At 37.8% G+C, this 17,869-nt stretch overlaps 2 protein-coding genes and 1 non-coding gene across 10 annotated transcripts in view; 2 read left to right on the top strand and 1 right to left on the bottom strand.

The window, feature by feature from the left end:
- The window catches only part of LOC143345105 (uncharacterized), a 105,149-nt gene extending 89,842 nt beyond the window's left edge, over positions 1–15,307 (bottom strand). For 6 of the 7 annotated variants that reach the window (XM_076771900.1, XM_076771911.1, XM_076771909.1 and 3 more), the window contains exon 1: positions 15,179–15,307. The gene's annotated coding sequence lies outside the window, so the exon portion shown is untranslated. The remainder of the gene's footprint in view (positions 1–15,178) is intronic. The other variant, XM_076771905.1, reaches the window with a different exon arrangement.
- Positions 1–17,869, top strand: part of Sprt (PDZ domain-containing protein sprite) — a 32,352-nt gene that overhangs the window by 11,306 nt on the left and 3,177 nt on the right. For both annotated transcript variants that reach the window (XM_076771898.1, XM_076771899.1), the window contains 7 exons: positions 3,453–3,584; positions 4,508–4,601; positions 8,654–8,734; positions 15,190–15,353; positions 15,546–15,731; positions 15,919–16,074; positions 16,340–16,492. In XM_076771898.1, coding sequence (XP_076628013.1) covers positions 3,505–3,584; positions 4,508–4,601; positions 8,654–8,734; positions 15,190–15,353; positions 15,546–15,731; positions 15,919–16,074; positions 16,340–16,492 — 914 coding nt within the window. In that variant the 5' untranslated portion in view covers positions 3,453–3,504. The remainder of the gene's footprint in view (positions 1–3,452; positions 3,585–4,507; positions 4,602–8,653; positions 8,735–15,189; positions 15,354–15,545; positions 15,732–15,918; positions 16,075–16,339; positions 16,493–17,869) is intronic.
- On the top strand, positions 3,050–3,122 carry Trnav-uac (transfer RNA valine (anticodon UAC)). The gene has a single exon. It is a non-coding gene; the product is annotated as a tRNA-Val (tRNA).

Here is a 17,869-nt window from a genome sequence, read left to right as displayed (position 1 = left end):
ATGTCCTCTATATTTGTTCAAATTAATAAAAATAGTTCTCATAGAAACACTTTATCGGCGACCATATTTGAATATACATTCATATATGTCTACGACTAGCCTAGTTTCGAGATTGCTGAGATTCTGTCCCTCGAGTATACACGACAGTTTGTTGCCAATAAGTCAAGGTTGACATACTAGATAATTCTAATTAATAATTGCAAATATCCCCCTAACTCAGACTCTCGTACAATAGCGACTGAGTTGGGCAAATTTATGAATAACGAGTAAAATTTAATAGATTCAATATATCTGTTAATGGATCTGCAATGTTCCATTCGTCAACAAATGTTCAACTTCGATGGCTGAGGTCTCCTTTTTAGCAACGATCGATTATGCGGAAAAAGAGAATTAATAAACAGGAATGGCGTCGACGACCGAGAGAGCCAAGAAACGTAATCCCGCCTGTCTAATTCTAATCGATCATTCTTACTTTCCAATCTCTTTTACACGTGCAATATTCTGCACCCGCTGGACACTTACTGCATCGTACGTTCGATTATCCCGATGTCTACGAGTCCGATAATTTACGTAGACGCATACACTCCTCTGCACACGGCCAGATATAGATGTACAAAGATATCGCAATGGGCGAAGGAATGAACTTTCTCGCGCATAACTTATGCAGATCAACCGGTCGATGTGTAGGGTTACTTAATATACATTTACGTATATTACTCGTAACGCTGCACGGTCGATTGTGTCGGGCTGGTTCCGAGACGAAGAACGTCCTGGCGCCTCTCGAACACCTCTGCAAACAACAAACTCACGACCAACTCCGAGTGCGAACTCGTGTTTGATTTTAAGCGCAGTGTAGACGACCCACGTTCATTTTTCATCGTTTTGTTATTTAATTGTAAATGGGCTGTTTGTTTGTTCCATAATTTCGATGGCTGGTTAATGGTTTTGTCTACGTTAGACTTAATTTTCATTTCGTATATTATATTATTTCAGATATTCAGTTTCACAAATAAGGAAAACTTTAAGTCCCAAAATGGCCACCACAAACACTAGATCTAAAGATAAAAGACCTATCAACTTCAACAAAATTACTTAAAAATTGTCAACTTATAACATAGAAAATGAATATACAAAATATTAAAATATTAAAACTGACGTTGAGTCAACTTTTGTACAAAGTCCAACCTTCCAACTTATCGTTTGATTATTTTTCTGATATTCTTCTGGACATATTCTTTAAATAATTATACGTCGTGTTCGTTTTCAAAGATTTATACGCAGCGAATTTCGTCGAAGGAAAGATATAGGGAAGAATTTGATCGATTTCGTGAGTCGCTATGTTTCCCGCGGGGCGGCCATTTTGGAAATTGATGGTTGTTGGAGTTTAACATCCCCGAGGAACCCGAGGCGTTAGTCGACCAGCACATACTGAGAATCGCAAGATAACTTGACTAGAAGCGATGCCGATGGTATCACGAAGGCCTCCACCGTGGCTTACATGGTACAACAGAGGCCAACGTAAGAGGTTAACAGGGTTCAGTACAGCGATCTCTGTCAAGTTGCAATCATTTTTGCCCGTCGACGCGCAGAAAGACCGTCCCCACCATCACCACTTGGTGAAATTTCCGGCACGGAACAAGCCGCGGAATTATTTACGAGTCGCGGTCAACGATGACTCCGGTTATTAACGAGTCAGAATTTTATCCCCGTAATAAATTCTTTCGTAAATTAAAATACGTTGACCAACTTGTTTTTTGATTCGTTGCTCGAAAGTAAAGTTATATCTCGAACATCAAAGTACTCATCGAGCACGAAAATTTTTAATAGCGTCGAAATTTTTGAGCTTCATTTGAACTTGAAAAAGAAAAAGTATTATTATGCAAACAAAAGGCAAAATTTGAAATTGTTTCTTTGTAAATTCTCGTGCCTAGAATTTTCGACGTGAGTTTAAGAAACGAGTATAAATTTCTAACTGACAATCCAATAAAAAGAATAATGGTTTCTAAGCCTCTTAGTCTCGAAACCTCTGAGCTGACCGATGAGGGTTAGATTATCGTGGACATTGTTCCATGTCGCAGGGCAGAGTTTTTCAACTTGCTAAATGAGATGTGGTTAATCGTCTTGGGTACTGTTCAGCGTTCATGCAGAGAGGTTTAAACCGACTTCGTAGCGACCAGTGTGGTACACGGGGTTGGCAACCCAATATTGCACTGGAAGTTCATGCTACAACGCGCGGATACGTTATTCCCAAAGGGAAGAGAAGGATACATGCTGGTTACGAGCTGAAGCCTTGAGACAGCAGAATCGCATTCGATGTAAGAAGCACAGCTTACATCGCAAATGTAACGATACAACGTTGAAAAGAAATCCAGAATAGAAAAATGGACAGATGTGTTTGCTTGTTCATAAATTGATTCTACATAGAAGAAAGATTTTAATGTAATAATTGATTACATTTTAGTTCTTCGTATTTTACTTTTGTAAAGGAATCAATCTCTTTGCAATTTTGAATTTATAATTAACATTAGATCCGATATTGCAATCGTAACTAGTGTCGATATGCTGAACTAATTTCGATTCTGCATAGCAATTATTCAACGCGACAGTTCTGTGAAACTGCTTCTATTATGAAGCCCGTGCCGTATCAGTTTTCAATTATTGCATGAATCCGGGCTGCAGGGGAAGATAATATCCTCGAATTACTCAGAAAATTGTGAACGGTAGACAGTTATTTTCACAATGAATATAATTGAAGAAAGGATATATTGCATACGTATTAATAACTCTGATAATAATGAAAAATCAATGTATCTCAGTTTACACAAAATTTATCTTTAAACAAAGATAAATCTTTTGAAAAATTAAATTTACAATCTATTTTATTATATAATCAGAAAGCCCTGTCAAAAAGCTCTTTTTTTAATCATATTATCAATGTATTATTATCAATTAAGTCAAACTAATATCATTATTTACTGCAAAACACCGACGAACGTAATTTGTATCACACTATAAATACTACTAAATAATAAAAAAGAGAAAGACACCAGGTTCCGTGGTGTAGCGGTTATCACGTCTGCTTTACACGCAGAAGGTCGCCAGTTCGATCCCGGCCGGAACCATTTCTTTTTTTCATTTCAAATATATATAATATCTAAATTAATAAATATTATATACGTACTATTACATATTTTATATTGCATAATTTTATATCGTTCATATCTTAAATCGAACTTTAAGTCTGCCGTCGTCCAATCGTGTTTATAAAATGGAACAAAATTCGAGGAAGAATAAATCGTTCTATTTAACGATTCTAATTAATTTTGAGTATGGTGAACATTCATTGTGTCGTAATTTTACCAGCTGATCGTTTACCGTTTGAAGCAGACTGTTCTTTAATTATATGACAATTAAATTCATTCCACATGAGCAACTATTATTTTCTGTTTCAGATGTCAGCGTAGCGAGCAAATTAACATAGGTTGCAATGTTGCTGTCTTCGCTATGAACGAGATCCGTTGCTACGCCGATTCGCCCGTGCTTGCTGTACATCAGTCATTCAACCGGAATGGGAAGGCACTTAGGTGTGATTATTATAAATGTACTCCATATTGCCGCATCATACAGGGTGTTCCGCTTAATTTTACCACCTTAAATACCCAATTTCCATTCGATAAAACGACAAAATGCAAAAAGAAAACATTCATTCGCAAAGAACAAATATTATGATAAAGGAAAAACGAACTTTTCAAAGTCACACTTTTCGAAATTTCAAAATCATCGATATTTGTTTTTTAAGAAGAGGACCTTTAGTCAAAAATGTCTTTAATATTGTATTCTAATATTTAAGAACTGAATTGTTCGAACATCAAGAATTTATTTATTTTATTTATTCATAAAATGTTTCCCTCTAACATTTTCTTCGAGCATGAAAAATAAACGAGATATTTGAGGTGATCGAGTTAAGTAGGACACCCTGTACGTCAAGTTTCTTTAAACGTTGGTTAACACTATCCGTCAGACAACCGCCCGCCCTTTAATGGGTTTTGCGTAGTGGTATTCATGCTATCCGTCACCGTTGGTCTGGCGGTTTCTTTGAAGAATGCTTTAACGGACGGTTGCCTGGCGGATAATGTGAATCAGCCGTAATTCAGTGATGTCTAACATATGTAAATTCCAAAGCTTAGGAAGCTTCCTCTCGTTTCTAACTCCGTTAGTGTAGTACAAGAACGCTGTCCGATACATTATAGCGTGCTAGATTCCCAGGCAAACATAATACGCTTAAAGCTGGAACCACTTGTCGAATTCTTCCGCGTTCGAGTGTTCCTCAAATATTCGGCGATAATGGTTGATCGAAAAGTAATTGCGTTTTTTCACAATACTTGGCAATATTTGTCAATGTAATTAATTTTATTTTAAATTATGGTTCGAGCTTGCTTTGGAATAAAATGTACACGAATCGAAATTTTGACACAGTGCAATATACAATAAAGAGGGTTCGTTTCAGGGGATCGAAGAAAAGTGTGCTATTCTATACAACCGACTGCGGCGACGAGAAAGAAGATTTGGGATTTAAGCTTCAACAACGATCGGTATCTCTGGTGAGTATCACGAATTTTACAAATCGTTATGATATTATAACGTACCATGACCTCAACACACGCGGCATTCCAACGCCAAAAGGGGTTCCCCATTAGATTAGATTAGGATTAGACGCCAACGTGCGTCAGCTTTCAAACAACTCGAGTGAGTTATCAAGTGCCCATCGGTAACTATCAACAGCGATAAACGAATCCTCGATTGCCGGACGCATCCGGGGATATTACCGAACGGAAAGTCGTCCTTTTACTCTCGCGATAAGAATCTCTTCCAAGCAAGTCGTTTCGCACGAACGTTGCTGACTAATCCCGGGTTAGAAATTGGCATATCCAGTACTTTTTCGAGACCGTCTTCCGGGTCGCCACGGTTGACGGTAGCTTCTCTATCCGCCGCCAACTATTATACGATTTATTTTATACGACACACACCCACGACCCCCAATGATTAAGGGGGCAGTCTCGCGTGTACGTTGCAAAATTTAACCATCTTTATTCATTTTTTTTTAACTAAATGTTACATCTAACGCTATAATTTATACATAAATCGAAGTAAATTTCAAAATAAACGTAGAAGATAGCAAATATTATAGTGGGTGATATGATCATTAGGTAGAGGATGAAATGCCCTTTAAAATGAGCGTTTGTGCGAGTCGATAGCTTTATTAGTTCCGGAGATATAGCGATTTTAATTTCGCGTCGATACGGTGGCTGGTTTCGGAGATAGGATTTCTTTACGTTTCATTGATCTCGCGCGCGTAAAAAGTAAACAGTGCGTAGTAAATTCTTGGAAATACTACGCCCGAAACTAGGTCACGACAGTCACGTACGCGGGGTAGGTCAGCACAACGCACGTAAGACAAGGAGGTCCGACGCCTAAGACGAAGACAGAGATAAAAAAATTACCATTTACATAAATTACGATATCTCCGAAACGGAAAGTCGGATCGACAAAAACCAAAAGCCATTTCAAAGAGGAAGGTTTACCGCTGCCAACGATGCCTCATTTATAAATAAAACACTAGTAGTTTCGAAACTGCACGCATCTAAACTTTTAGTATTTTTAATACGCGTTAATAGCCTTTTCTAACACGGGGAAGCAAGAGACGGCGGAATTTAAAAAATTACCTTTTACATAAATTACGATATCTCGAAAACGGAAAGTCGGATCGACAAAAACCAAAAGCCATTTTAAAGAGGAAGCTTTACCGCTTCTAACAGTGGCTCAAAAATGGATAAAGCACTAGTGGTTTCGTAACTGCACTCGTCTAAAGTTTTACTATTTTTAATGATCTTTGAAACTGTAGATTCTCTCCTTTCGTCTTTGCTATACATATATTTTCTATTTACATCGGAAGCTAATCAGAATTTGGTACCAAATTTTGTATATTTAAAAAAAATATATATAAATCGTTCAACCGGTTGCGGTAGGTTTAGTGTTAACGAACTCGCGGGTAAATCGAAGATGCTTTTAATCGTTTCGATTAAACACGGGATCCGCCAAGCAGGAGGCTTCATCGTGCATCAATGACAAAGCATACGCCTTCGTAATAACTCGCGGATTCTTTGTTTAGAGATGACTCGAAGGATACATTCTATACTGCTTTGTATCCAATCGGTCATCCGTGCCGTTTAAAACTTCATCAGCCGTGCATATCGCGTTCGCGTTACATCGAATGACGAGTCAATTATGCTTCGCGAAAGACAGCTGTAATTACGAGGAGACGTAGCCGGATTATCTGTGAATCGTTGAGTAGTTGCTTTCGCGCGAACGGTCGACGTAAATCGGTGATATACTTGCCTGAGCAGAAGATGATTCATGGACGCATGAAATTGATTTCATAGTCGTGTAATTTAGATGGATCGAACGGATTCTACGTAAGCCCTCCCTCTCGGAGTTCATTAGTCCGATTTGTGCAAAGATTTCATCGATGTATCGAAATGAAATTATTGTTGGAAAGCAAGTAGGTCGATCGTGTATCAATGATTACTACCTGCGATGTAATGCAATATTTAAAATTACGTTGTACTATTTATTAACGTTGAGATTTAATTTTTTCTCGCACGATATTGACTACGAACAAATTTTAGCTTTTAGGGTTAAAGCTTCTAACATCCACGGTAGCAGAAGAGCCGTTGAAGATTATAATATCAAGCCTCTCGTTCGATATCGAGATAATTATTCGGAGTCATTCGCGTTGTAGTAAAATTTTAACAAGGTATTATGTGGCAAAGTACTCCTCGTAGTCTGACGTGCTCGAAGCGACCCACATCCAAAAATAGAACCAAAAGTTTACTCGGTTTCTATTGTAGCATTAATTCCATGGATCTTGTTTTAACACTGGTCACCGTCGTTGACACGGGTCGTCGTCGGGTCAAGTAGATTTCGTAGTTTCGGTCTCTGTGCTTTAACAGGGTCGACGTACTCGCACATGATCGCCTCGCGTACACGCCGGATGATGCCGCGGTATTGTCGTGAGAATTTCTGAACACGCCGAGAAATCGTAATTCTCACGAGCCCTACAATCGGATCTTTCATGCAATTTCTTGACCGAGCTGCAGTTACACGCCATTTGCCTTGAGCGAGTCGAAAAACACACGTTTATCCGTCGGGGTATAGAAAATTGCTCCTTTCCTAGTCATTGAATAAATTTCGTACGAACTTTCCTAGGTCTCTACAACGTTCCTAGTATATTTATTATTGAACGTAAAAATGAAATCTCTAATTAATATATTTTCAAAGTATTTGTAATACTATTCTTGTTAGAAGTTAATCTTTCATTACAAAAACTTAAGAAATTGCATTTCTCAATTTATTTTATTTCAACGATATATTCCAATATACTTGTAAACTACTGTCAAGGTTTTTTAAATAAAGCTTTACATCTTGAGTCTCACGTTTTAACATAATAGTGATGTTTATTGCTCGTAATTTGTTGTGAAATGAACACGCGAGCAATAATCGTCAGATTCGAAGGAATGGTAGCTACCGATAAAGAGAATATACAATAAGAGAGAACTAAGTTCTATCTGTTAGGAGACTGCTTGGTAATTTCGAATACAACTTCGACCCGTAGAACCGGGAAGTTAGTATGTACTTCCATAGGTGGCCAGAAACATAAAGATTACGAAAGAACCCGCTGGAACCTCCTGACTGGCGATAAAATGCGCATGTAACATGTTTGACTATAAAAAAAATATCGTTCTATTCCTTCATCAAATAAAACTATGGAACGCTTTAAGGCAGAGTATGTAGATGCAATAAAGATATCCGACAGTATTACCACTACCATTCTACGATTGCGAGGAAATTGCTTTTCCCCAATATTTCAGTCTGTTTCGTTATAAAGTGCGTTGAATTGTAAAAGTGTACGTTTTTTTTTTTAGATTTGTTTATCGACGTACGAGTCGTAAGGTAGAATTGGATAGACTCAAAACGAGTATTTGATTTTCATGAAAGCGTTTGACACGTTGAATTATTCTGTGCTAAATTACATAAAGTTGGAATAACTGGTTTAGCCCCTCGAGTACGCTCGTATCTTATAAATTACACGTAACAAGTAATGTTAACGACTTTCAAGCACGTACTTTCATTACCACAACAGGCTTCGTAAGTAAAGTGTTCGGCAACTATGTATATCGCGTAATTTAGCATGTAAACGCATATATGGCTACAATCTTTCTAATTTGAATTTTTTTTAAATATGGTTTATTCGAAATGATAACACTTATTATTACTACAACATACTGAATGTTATTATTTCAAATATACAATATTTTATTTATAAAAATCTCAAATTAGGGATGTATTAATTGTATTAATTATAATTTATAGCGAGCTGTTTATATTAACGTAACTGTAATTACGATTTCTGAGACACTTTCAATAATCAGCTTGTTGAATAAAAAATATTATTTAGTATTTTTGACGATATACTGCACAGCAAAAATGGTGTAATTTGATCGAAACTTAAGTTGACGTCACTTTCGTAAAAAAATCAAATTTATCAGAATGTAAATACAGTTACATAATAATTCGGGGTTTCTATTCGTTTCAGACTGCTTTACATACTGGGCCTGGTTCACAACAGCAACTTTTGGAACCCAGAATGGCGCAACTGGAAACCTTGGAAGCGAAGGTAATGAAACAATCCAGACATTCTTTACCACGAAATGAAAACGAAACTTTCTTACGTTTAGAATTCTTTGCGATAGAACCGACACTTTGTTTAGAGTAACTCCTCTTATACTGCACGATCGATGCTTATCCCTAGCTAAGTGAAAAACATTTCGTATACGCTGCAATTTAGTTCAAAACTATCTTTAACTATTTCGTATCAACTTGGAAATTATTTCTAGCCTATTAATATATACCTATTTTTATTTCATTGGCTATGTTCTTATTTTAGATCATGTTATATATGTAGATTAATGTCCTTTAACAAATCGATAAGTTTCATTTTATTTTTAACTGACTGGTATGGACTCTTTTAAATGGAAAACAAAATTAATTAGGTCCATATAATTTCGACTAAAAAATAAAATTTCAAATAAATAAAATGACAAGTAAATTTAAATTTAAATAAAAGTTTCAATTATTGAATATGGTATTCCATAACGAACCAATCGTTGTTGCGAGCGTCGAAAAAAGGTTTACATTATTTCCAAGTTAATAAGCTACGGGACCTAACGTTCACGATCGTTCTTCCGTTTGACTTTATTTTTCCAAATGTTGGCAAAAAGACGAAAACGATATGTAGGATGCTGTTTTTAACCGCGCCATCGGAAGAAACCGAAGGCAATGTTTCACGGTTATTGGCGGGTCCGCGATAGCCCCCGGCTTCTTAAGGCTGTCCAGCCAGTGATTTATATGCAGATGCATGGGCCGAACTGTGTTTCGTTTGGGTCCCTTCAACTCGCACTCGGGCCCCTGGGACCGTGCCCGTGCGGGTGCTATTAAAACTGCCCCACGTCCACACACGGACAACCATTGGCGCAGCATTCTCGAGAATTGTTTTTTTAACGTCAAATACCTCCCAGTAATTCTGAACCCTTTGTTTCACGAAAACCACAAAATTACCTTTAACAAATCCCCACCATTCTTAAGGAATTTTAACTAAATAAAAATACTACTTTCACAAATGAACTTTACTAGATTATAAATTGCACAATAAATGATATATAGGGTTAACAATTATAGCCTACTATTTAGAAAGAGCAATTGATAAACTGACAAGTCATCCTGTCTACTAAGCAAGGATTAAATAAATAATTTTCACAAATATAAATTTTCAGGAATTGTAAAATAAATAGCACTTTGATAGATTTCAATTTCCAAGCATTACTTCTAATTGAACTGTTAGACTAGCGTGTACATATAATGTAGCATTATTAACGACCACCCGGTTATCAGAATGAATATCAAATTATCGTGCTATTACGTGCGTTAATGCGACAATAATAGTTGCGGTTCACGCGAGAAAATAGTCTCGAGTAACATTGGTTATTACATCTTATTGGAATGTGTTTAGCTCTCGAAAGATGATATCAACGGAAGATATACATATTTACTGGGTCTCGTTATATATTGATGACCGTGAAGTACTAGTTCTTGAGTACCAACAGATAAGGGGAGAACGACAATGATACCGAAATAAACGTTAAAACGACATAGTCACGAAATTCTAATTGTCCAATACTAACGTAAACTAACGCGGTTTATCAATTATGAAACCAAAGACGAAAATAAAAACGCAAATACAAACAGAGGAACGGCACAGCGCTAGAAATAGAAATAAAAATATAGTACAGCGACAATTTCCGGGAGGAAGGGGGTGTAATTCTCTCGTTTTTGTTAACAAAGAAACACGCGCGTATTTCATTTTAAGTACACTGACTCCGTAATCTTTTATCGCGCTCTTCACCGGTCGTGGCTATATTTCCTAAACTTTTTCCAACCGCGATTAATGTGCGTTGTCAGACTCGTTGAAGCGGTTTTGACTTCTCCGAGCGCGCCGCAAAAATCCGTCCCGATGTTTACGCTCGAGCGGGCATCCGCGAAGTCGTGTTTTGCCATCGCGGAGGAAAAAGCACGAGCAAAAGAAGCCGAAGACAGAGGGAGAAGCGTGCTGTGTACATGCAGGGGTCCCGATATGAATAATGAAGAAGAACATCGACACAGAGAAGTTACATCAACGTCGATAGGATATCCCCTTTGCCAGGAGCCAAGAATGTTCCGCGAGTGGATGATTCTTGGCTGCCAAAAGAATATTTTTCGTTCGTATTTCGCGTGTTACTGCGAGCTTTCCGCGCCAGCTTTCGGTTTCAATGAACATTCCATTGGAAGAGCCAGAGAACATTATACGTATGTATATGACGAACAAAATCCTTTGTAAGCGTTATAAAAAACATAGATCTAAAAAAGATAATAATATTAACGATTGGCATATGTTCTGAACGATAAAAATAAATTCCCAAAAACGAGAATAATCGAATCCCTAGCTTTTAAATATTCTACTAATAATATAGAGGTTTTTAAAAGTACTATTTACGTTCAGGTGATTCGTCAGATTTCTTCGGAAATTGATGATAAATCTAAATACCAGTGTATTTAGAATTTTTAAAGGTAAATTGTGTCGCGATTAATTTCGAAACGTTTGGACGAAATTTCGGTTGCAGTACGCCCTTGGGTCCAAAGGCTCAGACAGATCAGGTCGGCGAGATTGCAGATCCAGGAGTCAGTGCCCTTTACTGTCTGAACAGCAGCACCTAAGGCAGAGGTTTCGTTCCCTTAACGTGTCGAAACATTGCCCTTCGAAACTTTCGTGTCCGAGAAAATATTTTCGGAATTAATAGTTACCGAGAAACAACACGGTTCGCGGAATTATACGTGAATATAGACGGAATATTCAGAGCGAATTTGTACCTTTAATTCGTTTGGCCTCGAGTTTAAATTATTGTAGAACTTTACTACGTGTTAGTAAAAATATATAAAAAAATCCAAACGTATAAAAATATCATAACTAAGAATTGTGGTCACTTCCGAAAATATTCATCCTTAAAAAGTTTACTCATTAGATTTACAGTTTGTTTGAACATCAATAACTTTATAATAATACTGAATCAGTGACAATTTTTAATTATGACATTTTAAAATTATTTTAAATATATTCAGAAAACTGAAAACATTATACGAACTATATTAGATATTTCACCCATCTTGCAAAGACTAAATAATATTTTACTTGGAAGAATTATCCTAAAGCAAGCGATTATTTTTATCAAAAATTCTAAAAGCTTTTGCCTAGAATCACTAAACCTCTAATTGCGATTTATCGTTAATTTGAATAATAAACTATCCCGACGAAATTGCACGTTTGGATCGAACAGTTTCCTCCCAGAGATATCATCGATCGCGATACAGTTCGTCGAATTCGTCGATACTTGAAAACAGGCCAAGGCACATAAACGCGAAGTCTTTGTTCTCTCCGTACAACTATCGCCTCCTGCAAACGCAGAGGGACGGCGGGGGTGGTACGTTTATCTCAGAAATAAGGGTCTTCTCCATGCAAATTCCGCAATAAATTTCCACTTCCCGCGTGCACGCGGTGACTATCGTCCTTTTGCAGTGTAACGTGTGCATCGTACTTACACGACGACGAGAAGAAATTCGCGGAATGCACGTGTCGATATCACCACCCATCCGTTCCCACTTCTGCTCTCTGTTCGAGAGGAAGAAGTGTTAAATCCAATCTAGTCACCCGACTTTCAGCGCCTCTCTATTATCTCGTTACTCGACCCATTGTTTACCGGACAAATTTTCCACAAACAAATTTCTTTACGGTAGAGTAGTACCTCGATTATTGCAGAAATTCGTTTCTACAATAAACGAGGTAGCCAACGCAATGAGTAGTACACCGAGCAGATCATGTAACAATGTGAAAGAAGTATAATGAAGAGAAAACGATGAGATTTTCTCCCACGAGCACGATAACAAAAAAATTACTACTTGCTAAACAAGAGGATGAGTAACACCCGTTTACCGTAGTCATACTCAAGGGTTCGTTGATGGATTTGCAGCAAAACGCTGCAACATCTCATCTTTGAACTCGAGAATGATTGGCCTTCTTGCTAGGTACGTCTTTAGCGTCGTGCCATAACGACGCGTCGCGCCGGTTTATTGGCAAAAAACGTCGCCTACGACTCCTCGTATTTTGGACATCGAGTTCTTCCACGCATTGAATATGTATGAGAAAATCACATAATTTTCTGTACACGGTAATATCGATGGCATTTAAATGAAGAATTAAATTTTTGTTATTGTTATTACGAAAAAATTTAGTACGTTTTAAATTTATGCGCTCAAAAATATAAACGTCGAGTACCTCTGTTTTTGTTTTCAATTATTAACGGTTGAAATTTATCTACAAGCTCGCCAGACCTTGGGTGCTTCTCCGGGTTCAAGCGAAATAGGATTGTACGACTATTACTGTCCGAAGTTTTATTCTATAGCCATGAATCTTCGCGCCATAAATCTTAGTTGGAGATAATCCCATGACCAGACGTCGAATAATAGGCATGGAAGGGCTCGAAAGCACGAAGAACGTGCACGGCAGAGAGAAGGTGTCGCCAAGAAATCGCTTATCTTAAACGCGGTTGTATGTGGCCTTACCGGATTCTAAATCAACGTGTTGACAAACTTTGTAACGCAAAATTTTCTAAACAAACAAATTAATAAATCGATTAAATTGATCCTTGAAAAGACAATGCGTGCTTGCAGAAGTCAGATCATATTAAATTTCGCTTTAAACTAGACGATTAAAGATAATTTCTATGCGGAACAATTTTATAAATTTTGCAAGTTCTCACGAGATAAAAACAAAATGGTTAACCTTCGTAGCCTCGTACGGAACAGTGTCATGATACTTTGATCCCCAAGGAGAGTTACTATCCCTTCCGAGAATGCAAAGTACTGGTCAGTGCTTCCTTCCTTCGATACTGTGCCACGATGAAGGAGGATCTGATATGAGACTATTGTGAACACAGTATATCTCAGATGAAGCAACAGACCACCAACCGGGTAAGAAGGAATCATGAACCGGATATCCCTTAAGCCCGATATTGTTACATCCTTGATGTAGGAACTCGATATTTTTTAAGAAGAACCTCTCAAATACATTTGCATAATTTTATGAGAATTAATGACGCTTGTTACGAGCGACACTATAATAAAAGGATGAAAGATAAAGTGACATGCAACGCCTTAGAATTTAAAAAGTACGACCAAAATAAATATTCACAATATCTTTTCTCAGTCTGAACAAAAATTCTTAGTGATTGAATAAGTGTACATTTTCTATTTTGCCGCGTTGAGGATTTTGTATGTCAAAAAACAAAGATTTGTCTCTCGTTTAACCGACTGGATTGCTCGAAGGGCTCGATAGGCAAATATAAAATGGGAATTTCGTCCTAGTTGCGCAAGGGCGCTTTTTTAAGCGAACAAGTTAGTTTAACGACGCTCGTAGAATCTTTGTAGACTAAGGAGGGACGTCCGGTTGGGTGCAAATTTTCTGCAAGCAAATCTATGTAGTCGATGGTTTCGTGTGGGACGAGCAAGGTCTCGGATCCGATCCTCCTCTCTGGTTGCTGTGCAGTCAAGGCCAACGTTGACCTTCCCCGCTCTGTAAGCCAGCGAGAGGGACGGCGTATTGCTTTCTCGAGGATCATGGAGCATCGTGTACAGTACCGAGTCCATGGTGTCGATACTACCGACGTGTAAGTCCATTAAGGTCGGGACATCTCGTCCCAACGATCATCACAAATCATAGGTTTAATGGAACGATAAATTCATATTTATACCGCGTGCCGTTTTGCCCACCCCTAGTTTCGAATATTTTTAAATCGCGTCCATAAAGTAAACATCCTCGAGAACAAAACCAGTAGGTTCGGAAGGACTACGGTACCTCCAGCTGAGCCTACCGCGATACAGGAGTCAAACAACTTGCACTTTCAGCTATAACGTCCAGAAGGGATGTAACGGCGAGAAACATCTTCGTTTTATCGTAACCACGATGCTTTATACTTCTCGATAACAGAGAAGGTATTAAGTTCACCAAATCGAGCGAATATTTTGTCATATCTTTTTACAGAAATTTTAGTTGGTTTAAATTTTGACTAAAATTATATGTATATTCGTGTTAAGGCTTTGTGCTGCGATGAGCAATACCAAACCCAGCCCTTGTTTAAGTTAATGTTGAGGGGACCGCTAAAATCGTTCTGGAAATACATGCGATACCATCGAAACAAATTTAGATCGTAGACGTCGTTAAAACAGCATAACGCGAGAGTCTATGGTCTGCTGACCATAGCAGCCGAGCGCATAAGTTAATTTCGCCAACTTTAACAGCCCATTGAAGTCCTATGAACTGTACGCAATTTACTAATTTTCTAGAGATCGTATGTTTCATATTCCTTAATTTATAATATCATTTGTATCTCATAAATATGAAGGATCTCATTCTACCAACTTATATTTAATTAAGTGGATCCTGCACGAAAATAGAATCGTATTTATAGGTACTTACCCTTTCCGTAGATGGCCAGCATCGAAGTATCCTTGTCGACGACCCCGAGGCGAAAAAAGGGCGGAAGCATTTCTGGCGGAATCACATCGCCCGCTGGACATCGTAACAGAGACCATTACAAGGAGCTGGACGCTCTTCGAGTCGCTCTGCGTGACAAAGAGAATATTATTCAAACGTGAGAGGTTTATAAAAATGGTTAAATTTTGCAACATACATCTCTCTTAAGAGACTACCCCCTTAAAATAAAAAAAAAAAAATCCAAACTAGACAAACGGATTTTATAATTAGCGTTTCATCTTGAACTTTATTTCGATAAAAATATTGTAAATATCCAGAGGGCAGAGAGTTTCATTTTGCTACATTTTAGGTTGAAAGGGCAATTATGCAACACCCTGAGCAACCGATTAGCATTGCGTAACGGTGCACCACCTTTGACCGAGGCGGACAGGAAAGTCACCGAGGAAAGGCTCCAGAGGTTACGACGCGACGCAGACAATAAGCGTCTGGCGATTAAAAACTTGAAACTAGCACTAGAACGTTTAGACATTACCGAGTAAGTAAATACAAATTGGATGTTTATCGTCTACTCTAAATAATACAGTCCTTTGCTCGATAAGCTAGATGTTTATTTAGTTCTTTAACTCATAAATTAAATATTTATCAAATATATGTATACGAGAGCCTACATAATTATATTACTTAAAGTGGTTCCTTCATTTTTTAACATTCGTTTGTTCCAGCAACATCGATGTTCGAATTCAACAAGCCGAGTTGGAGTACAGACTCGGTCGAGAAGAACTTGAACTTCTGACTCTTCGCGAAGAAAGTAGAGCTCTTCAAGCAGCTTTAGAATTAGCGGAGACTCAGGAGAAACAAAAGAATGATACGATATTTAGGTACCTTATTAAATAATGATAACCTTGCAAAAGACAATTTCTTGTGTATAATTGTCGATCTAATTATTTTGCTCGTTAACGCAGACTGAGAGAAAAAGAACTCTCTTTTTTATTGATAAGACACAATTTTTACGAATTCTTTAAAAGATTGTTCGCTTAGAAATTGCACTTTACAACACCCTCGATATATAGTTTGATTTAATTTTGTATTTTTTAATAATAGTAACACGTACGGCGTTTGATAATTCTTTATTTCTTTCCTCAGTTGTATTTCTGGTTCTATGCAAGTTACGATCCATGCAGTGGAGGTTAGCGCGGATCCCAAGAGCCCTCGTTTTGGTGCAGGGCCGAGGGAAGACACACCTGGCCTTTACGTCGATTGGGCAGTCGAAGACTCTGGGCTCTGCAAGGGAGATAGGTTCGAATTATACTATTCTGCCGCATAACATTTCACCCATTCAACGACCATCGACGCAAAATATACGATTTCGAAGTTTCTCTATTCGCGTCGCGTATTATTCGTGTTATGAATATTGCATCCGTTTCTACCTCCTCTTTCATTCGTTACGACTATTTCGTGCCAGGTTTGTGTGAAAATTACATCACGACGAACAGTCGATATTTTAAGGTAAAGATATCGATGGTTAACCATGTACCGGCGGCGGGGACTTTACAAAGAAAAATCTCAGAACTGATCTCCCTTCCCTTTTTTCTGAAAATGACACTAAAAGCAGTCGTAAAGACTGCCGTGATATTTTGCTTGGAACGCAATTATCACCTAACAGGAAAGAGAACGGTGTTTTTCTTTCGATGGGAAACCGTAGACCAGTGGTTCTCAACTTTCTCTGCTTCATTTTCTCATTCTCTCATTATTCAATCGATATTTGTGCCCTTTACGTGGAATATTTTCATATCAAAATAATTAAAAAAATTCTATAAATAAAAGACAGGTATAGGTGAAAAACGATTATAAATAGAATACTTCCACAAACAAAACTAGTTTACTAGTTGTTATGTTCGATAAATCACAAGGATATTAAATATTTAGACTTCTCTGGCTTTCGACTTTATTTTAACATTCTCAAAAATCTTGATATTCTTGGTTGAGAACCCCGGTAGACCATACCTTGTTATGGATTTACTCAAGTCCTTGTTTGATCTACGTCTCGGCACATTGATCGGCATGTAACGGATCCGCGGTATTTGTCGAGACAAACAAGAAAAAAGTAAAACAAGGAAAAGGGAAAAATAGTAACGAGACGTTCGCGGATAAGAAAGTAAATAAGAAACGGGAGACAAGAGAAAAGAAAAAGTTTGTTAAAAGAGAATAGAGTAAACACACAGCGTATAACGTCGTGTGGTTGTAGTACGTAACCTGGCTATCGGTGTAGAACAATAATGCAATCTTGGCATTTGGTTCCCAACAGGTCACCGTAGCGTGAAGCAGCACCGGAAGTTCGCCGTGTGCCCCCGCTAATTGCACCTACGACTTCACATGACCCCATCGTTTCTCCTCTTACTCATGGATATCCTCCGGGAATAGTCGTTAAAACTCGACGCACCTGTATTCCATATTTCCTTTACTTTTCACAAATGGCAAACAAAATGAATATACATCAAATTTCATCCACAAAATTTTCGTATCATTCTGTGGAACTTTATACTTGATAATGAAACAAATTCGTCCACGTTAGCATAATTTCGTTCAACAATTTAAAATTACCGTTAGGAAACGAAGAATACAAATGCTAACAGAGCCGCGACGCCAACGTTGTTAGACGAATCGTTGAACCTG

The sequence above is a fragment of the Colletes latitarsis genome, chromosome 8 (genome assembly GCF_051014445.1).
Source record: "Colletes latitarsis isolate SP2378_abdomen chromosome 8, iyColLati1, whole genome shotgun sequence".
NCBI lineage: Eukaryota > Metazoa > Arthropoda > Insecta > Hymenoptera > Colletidae > Colletes > Colletes latitarsis.
The sequence above is the reverse complement of the archived record's forward strand: the minus strand, read 5'-3'. Positions and strand labels throughout refer to the sequence as shown.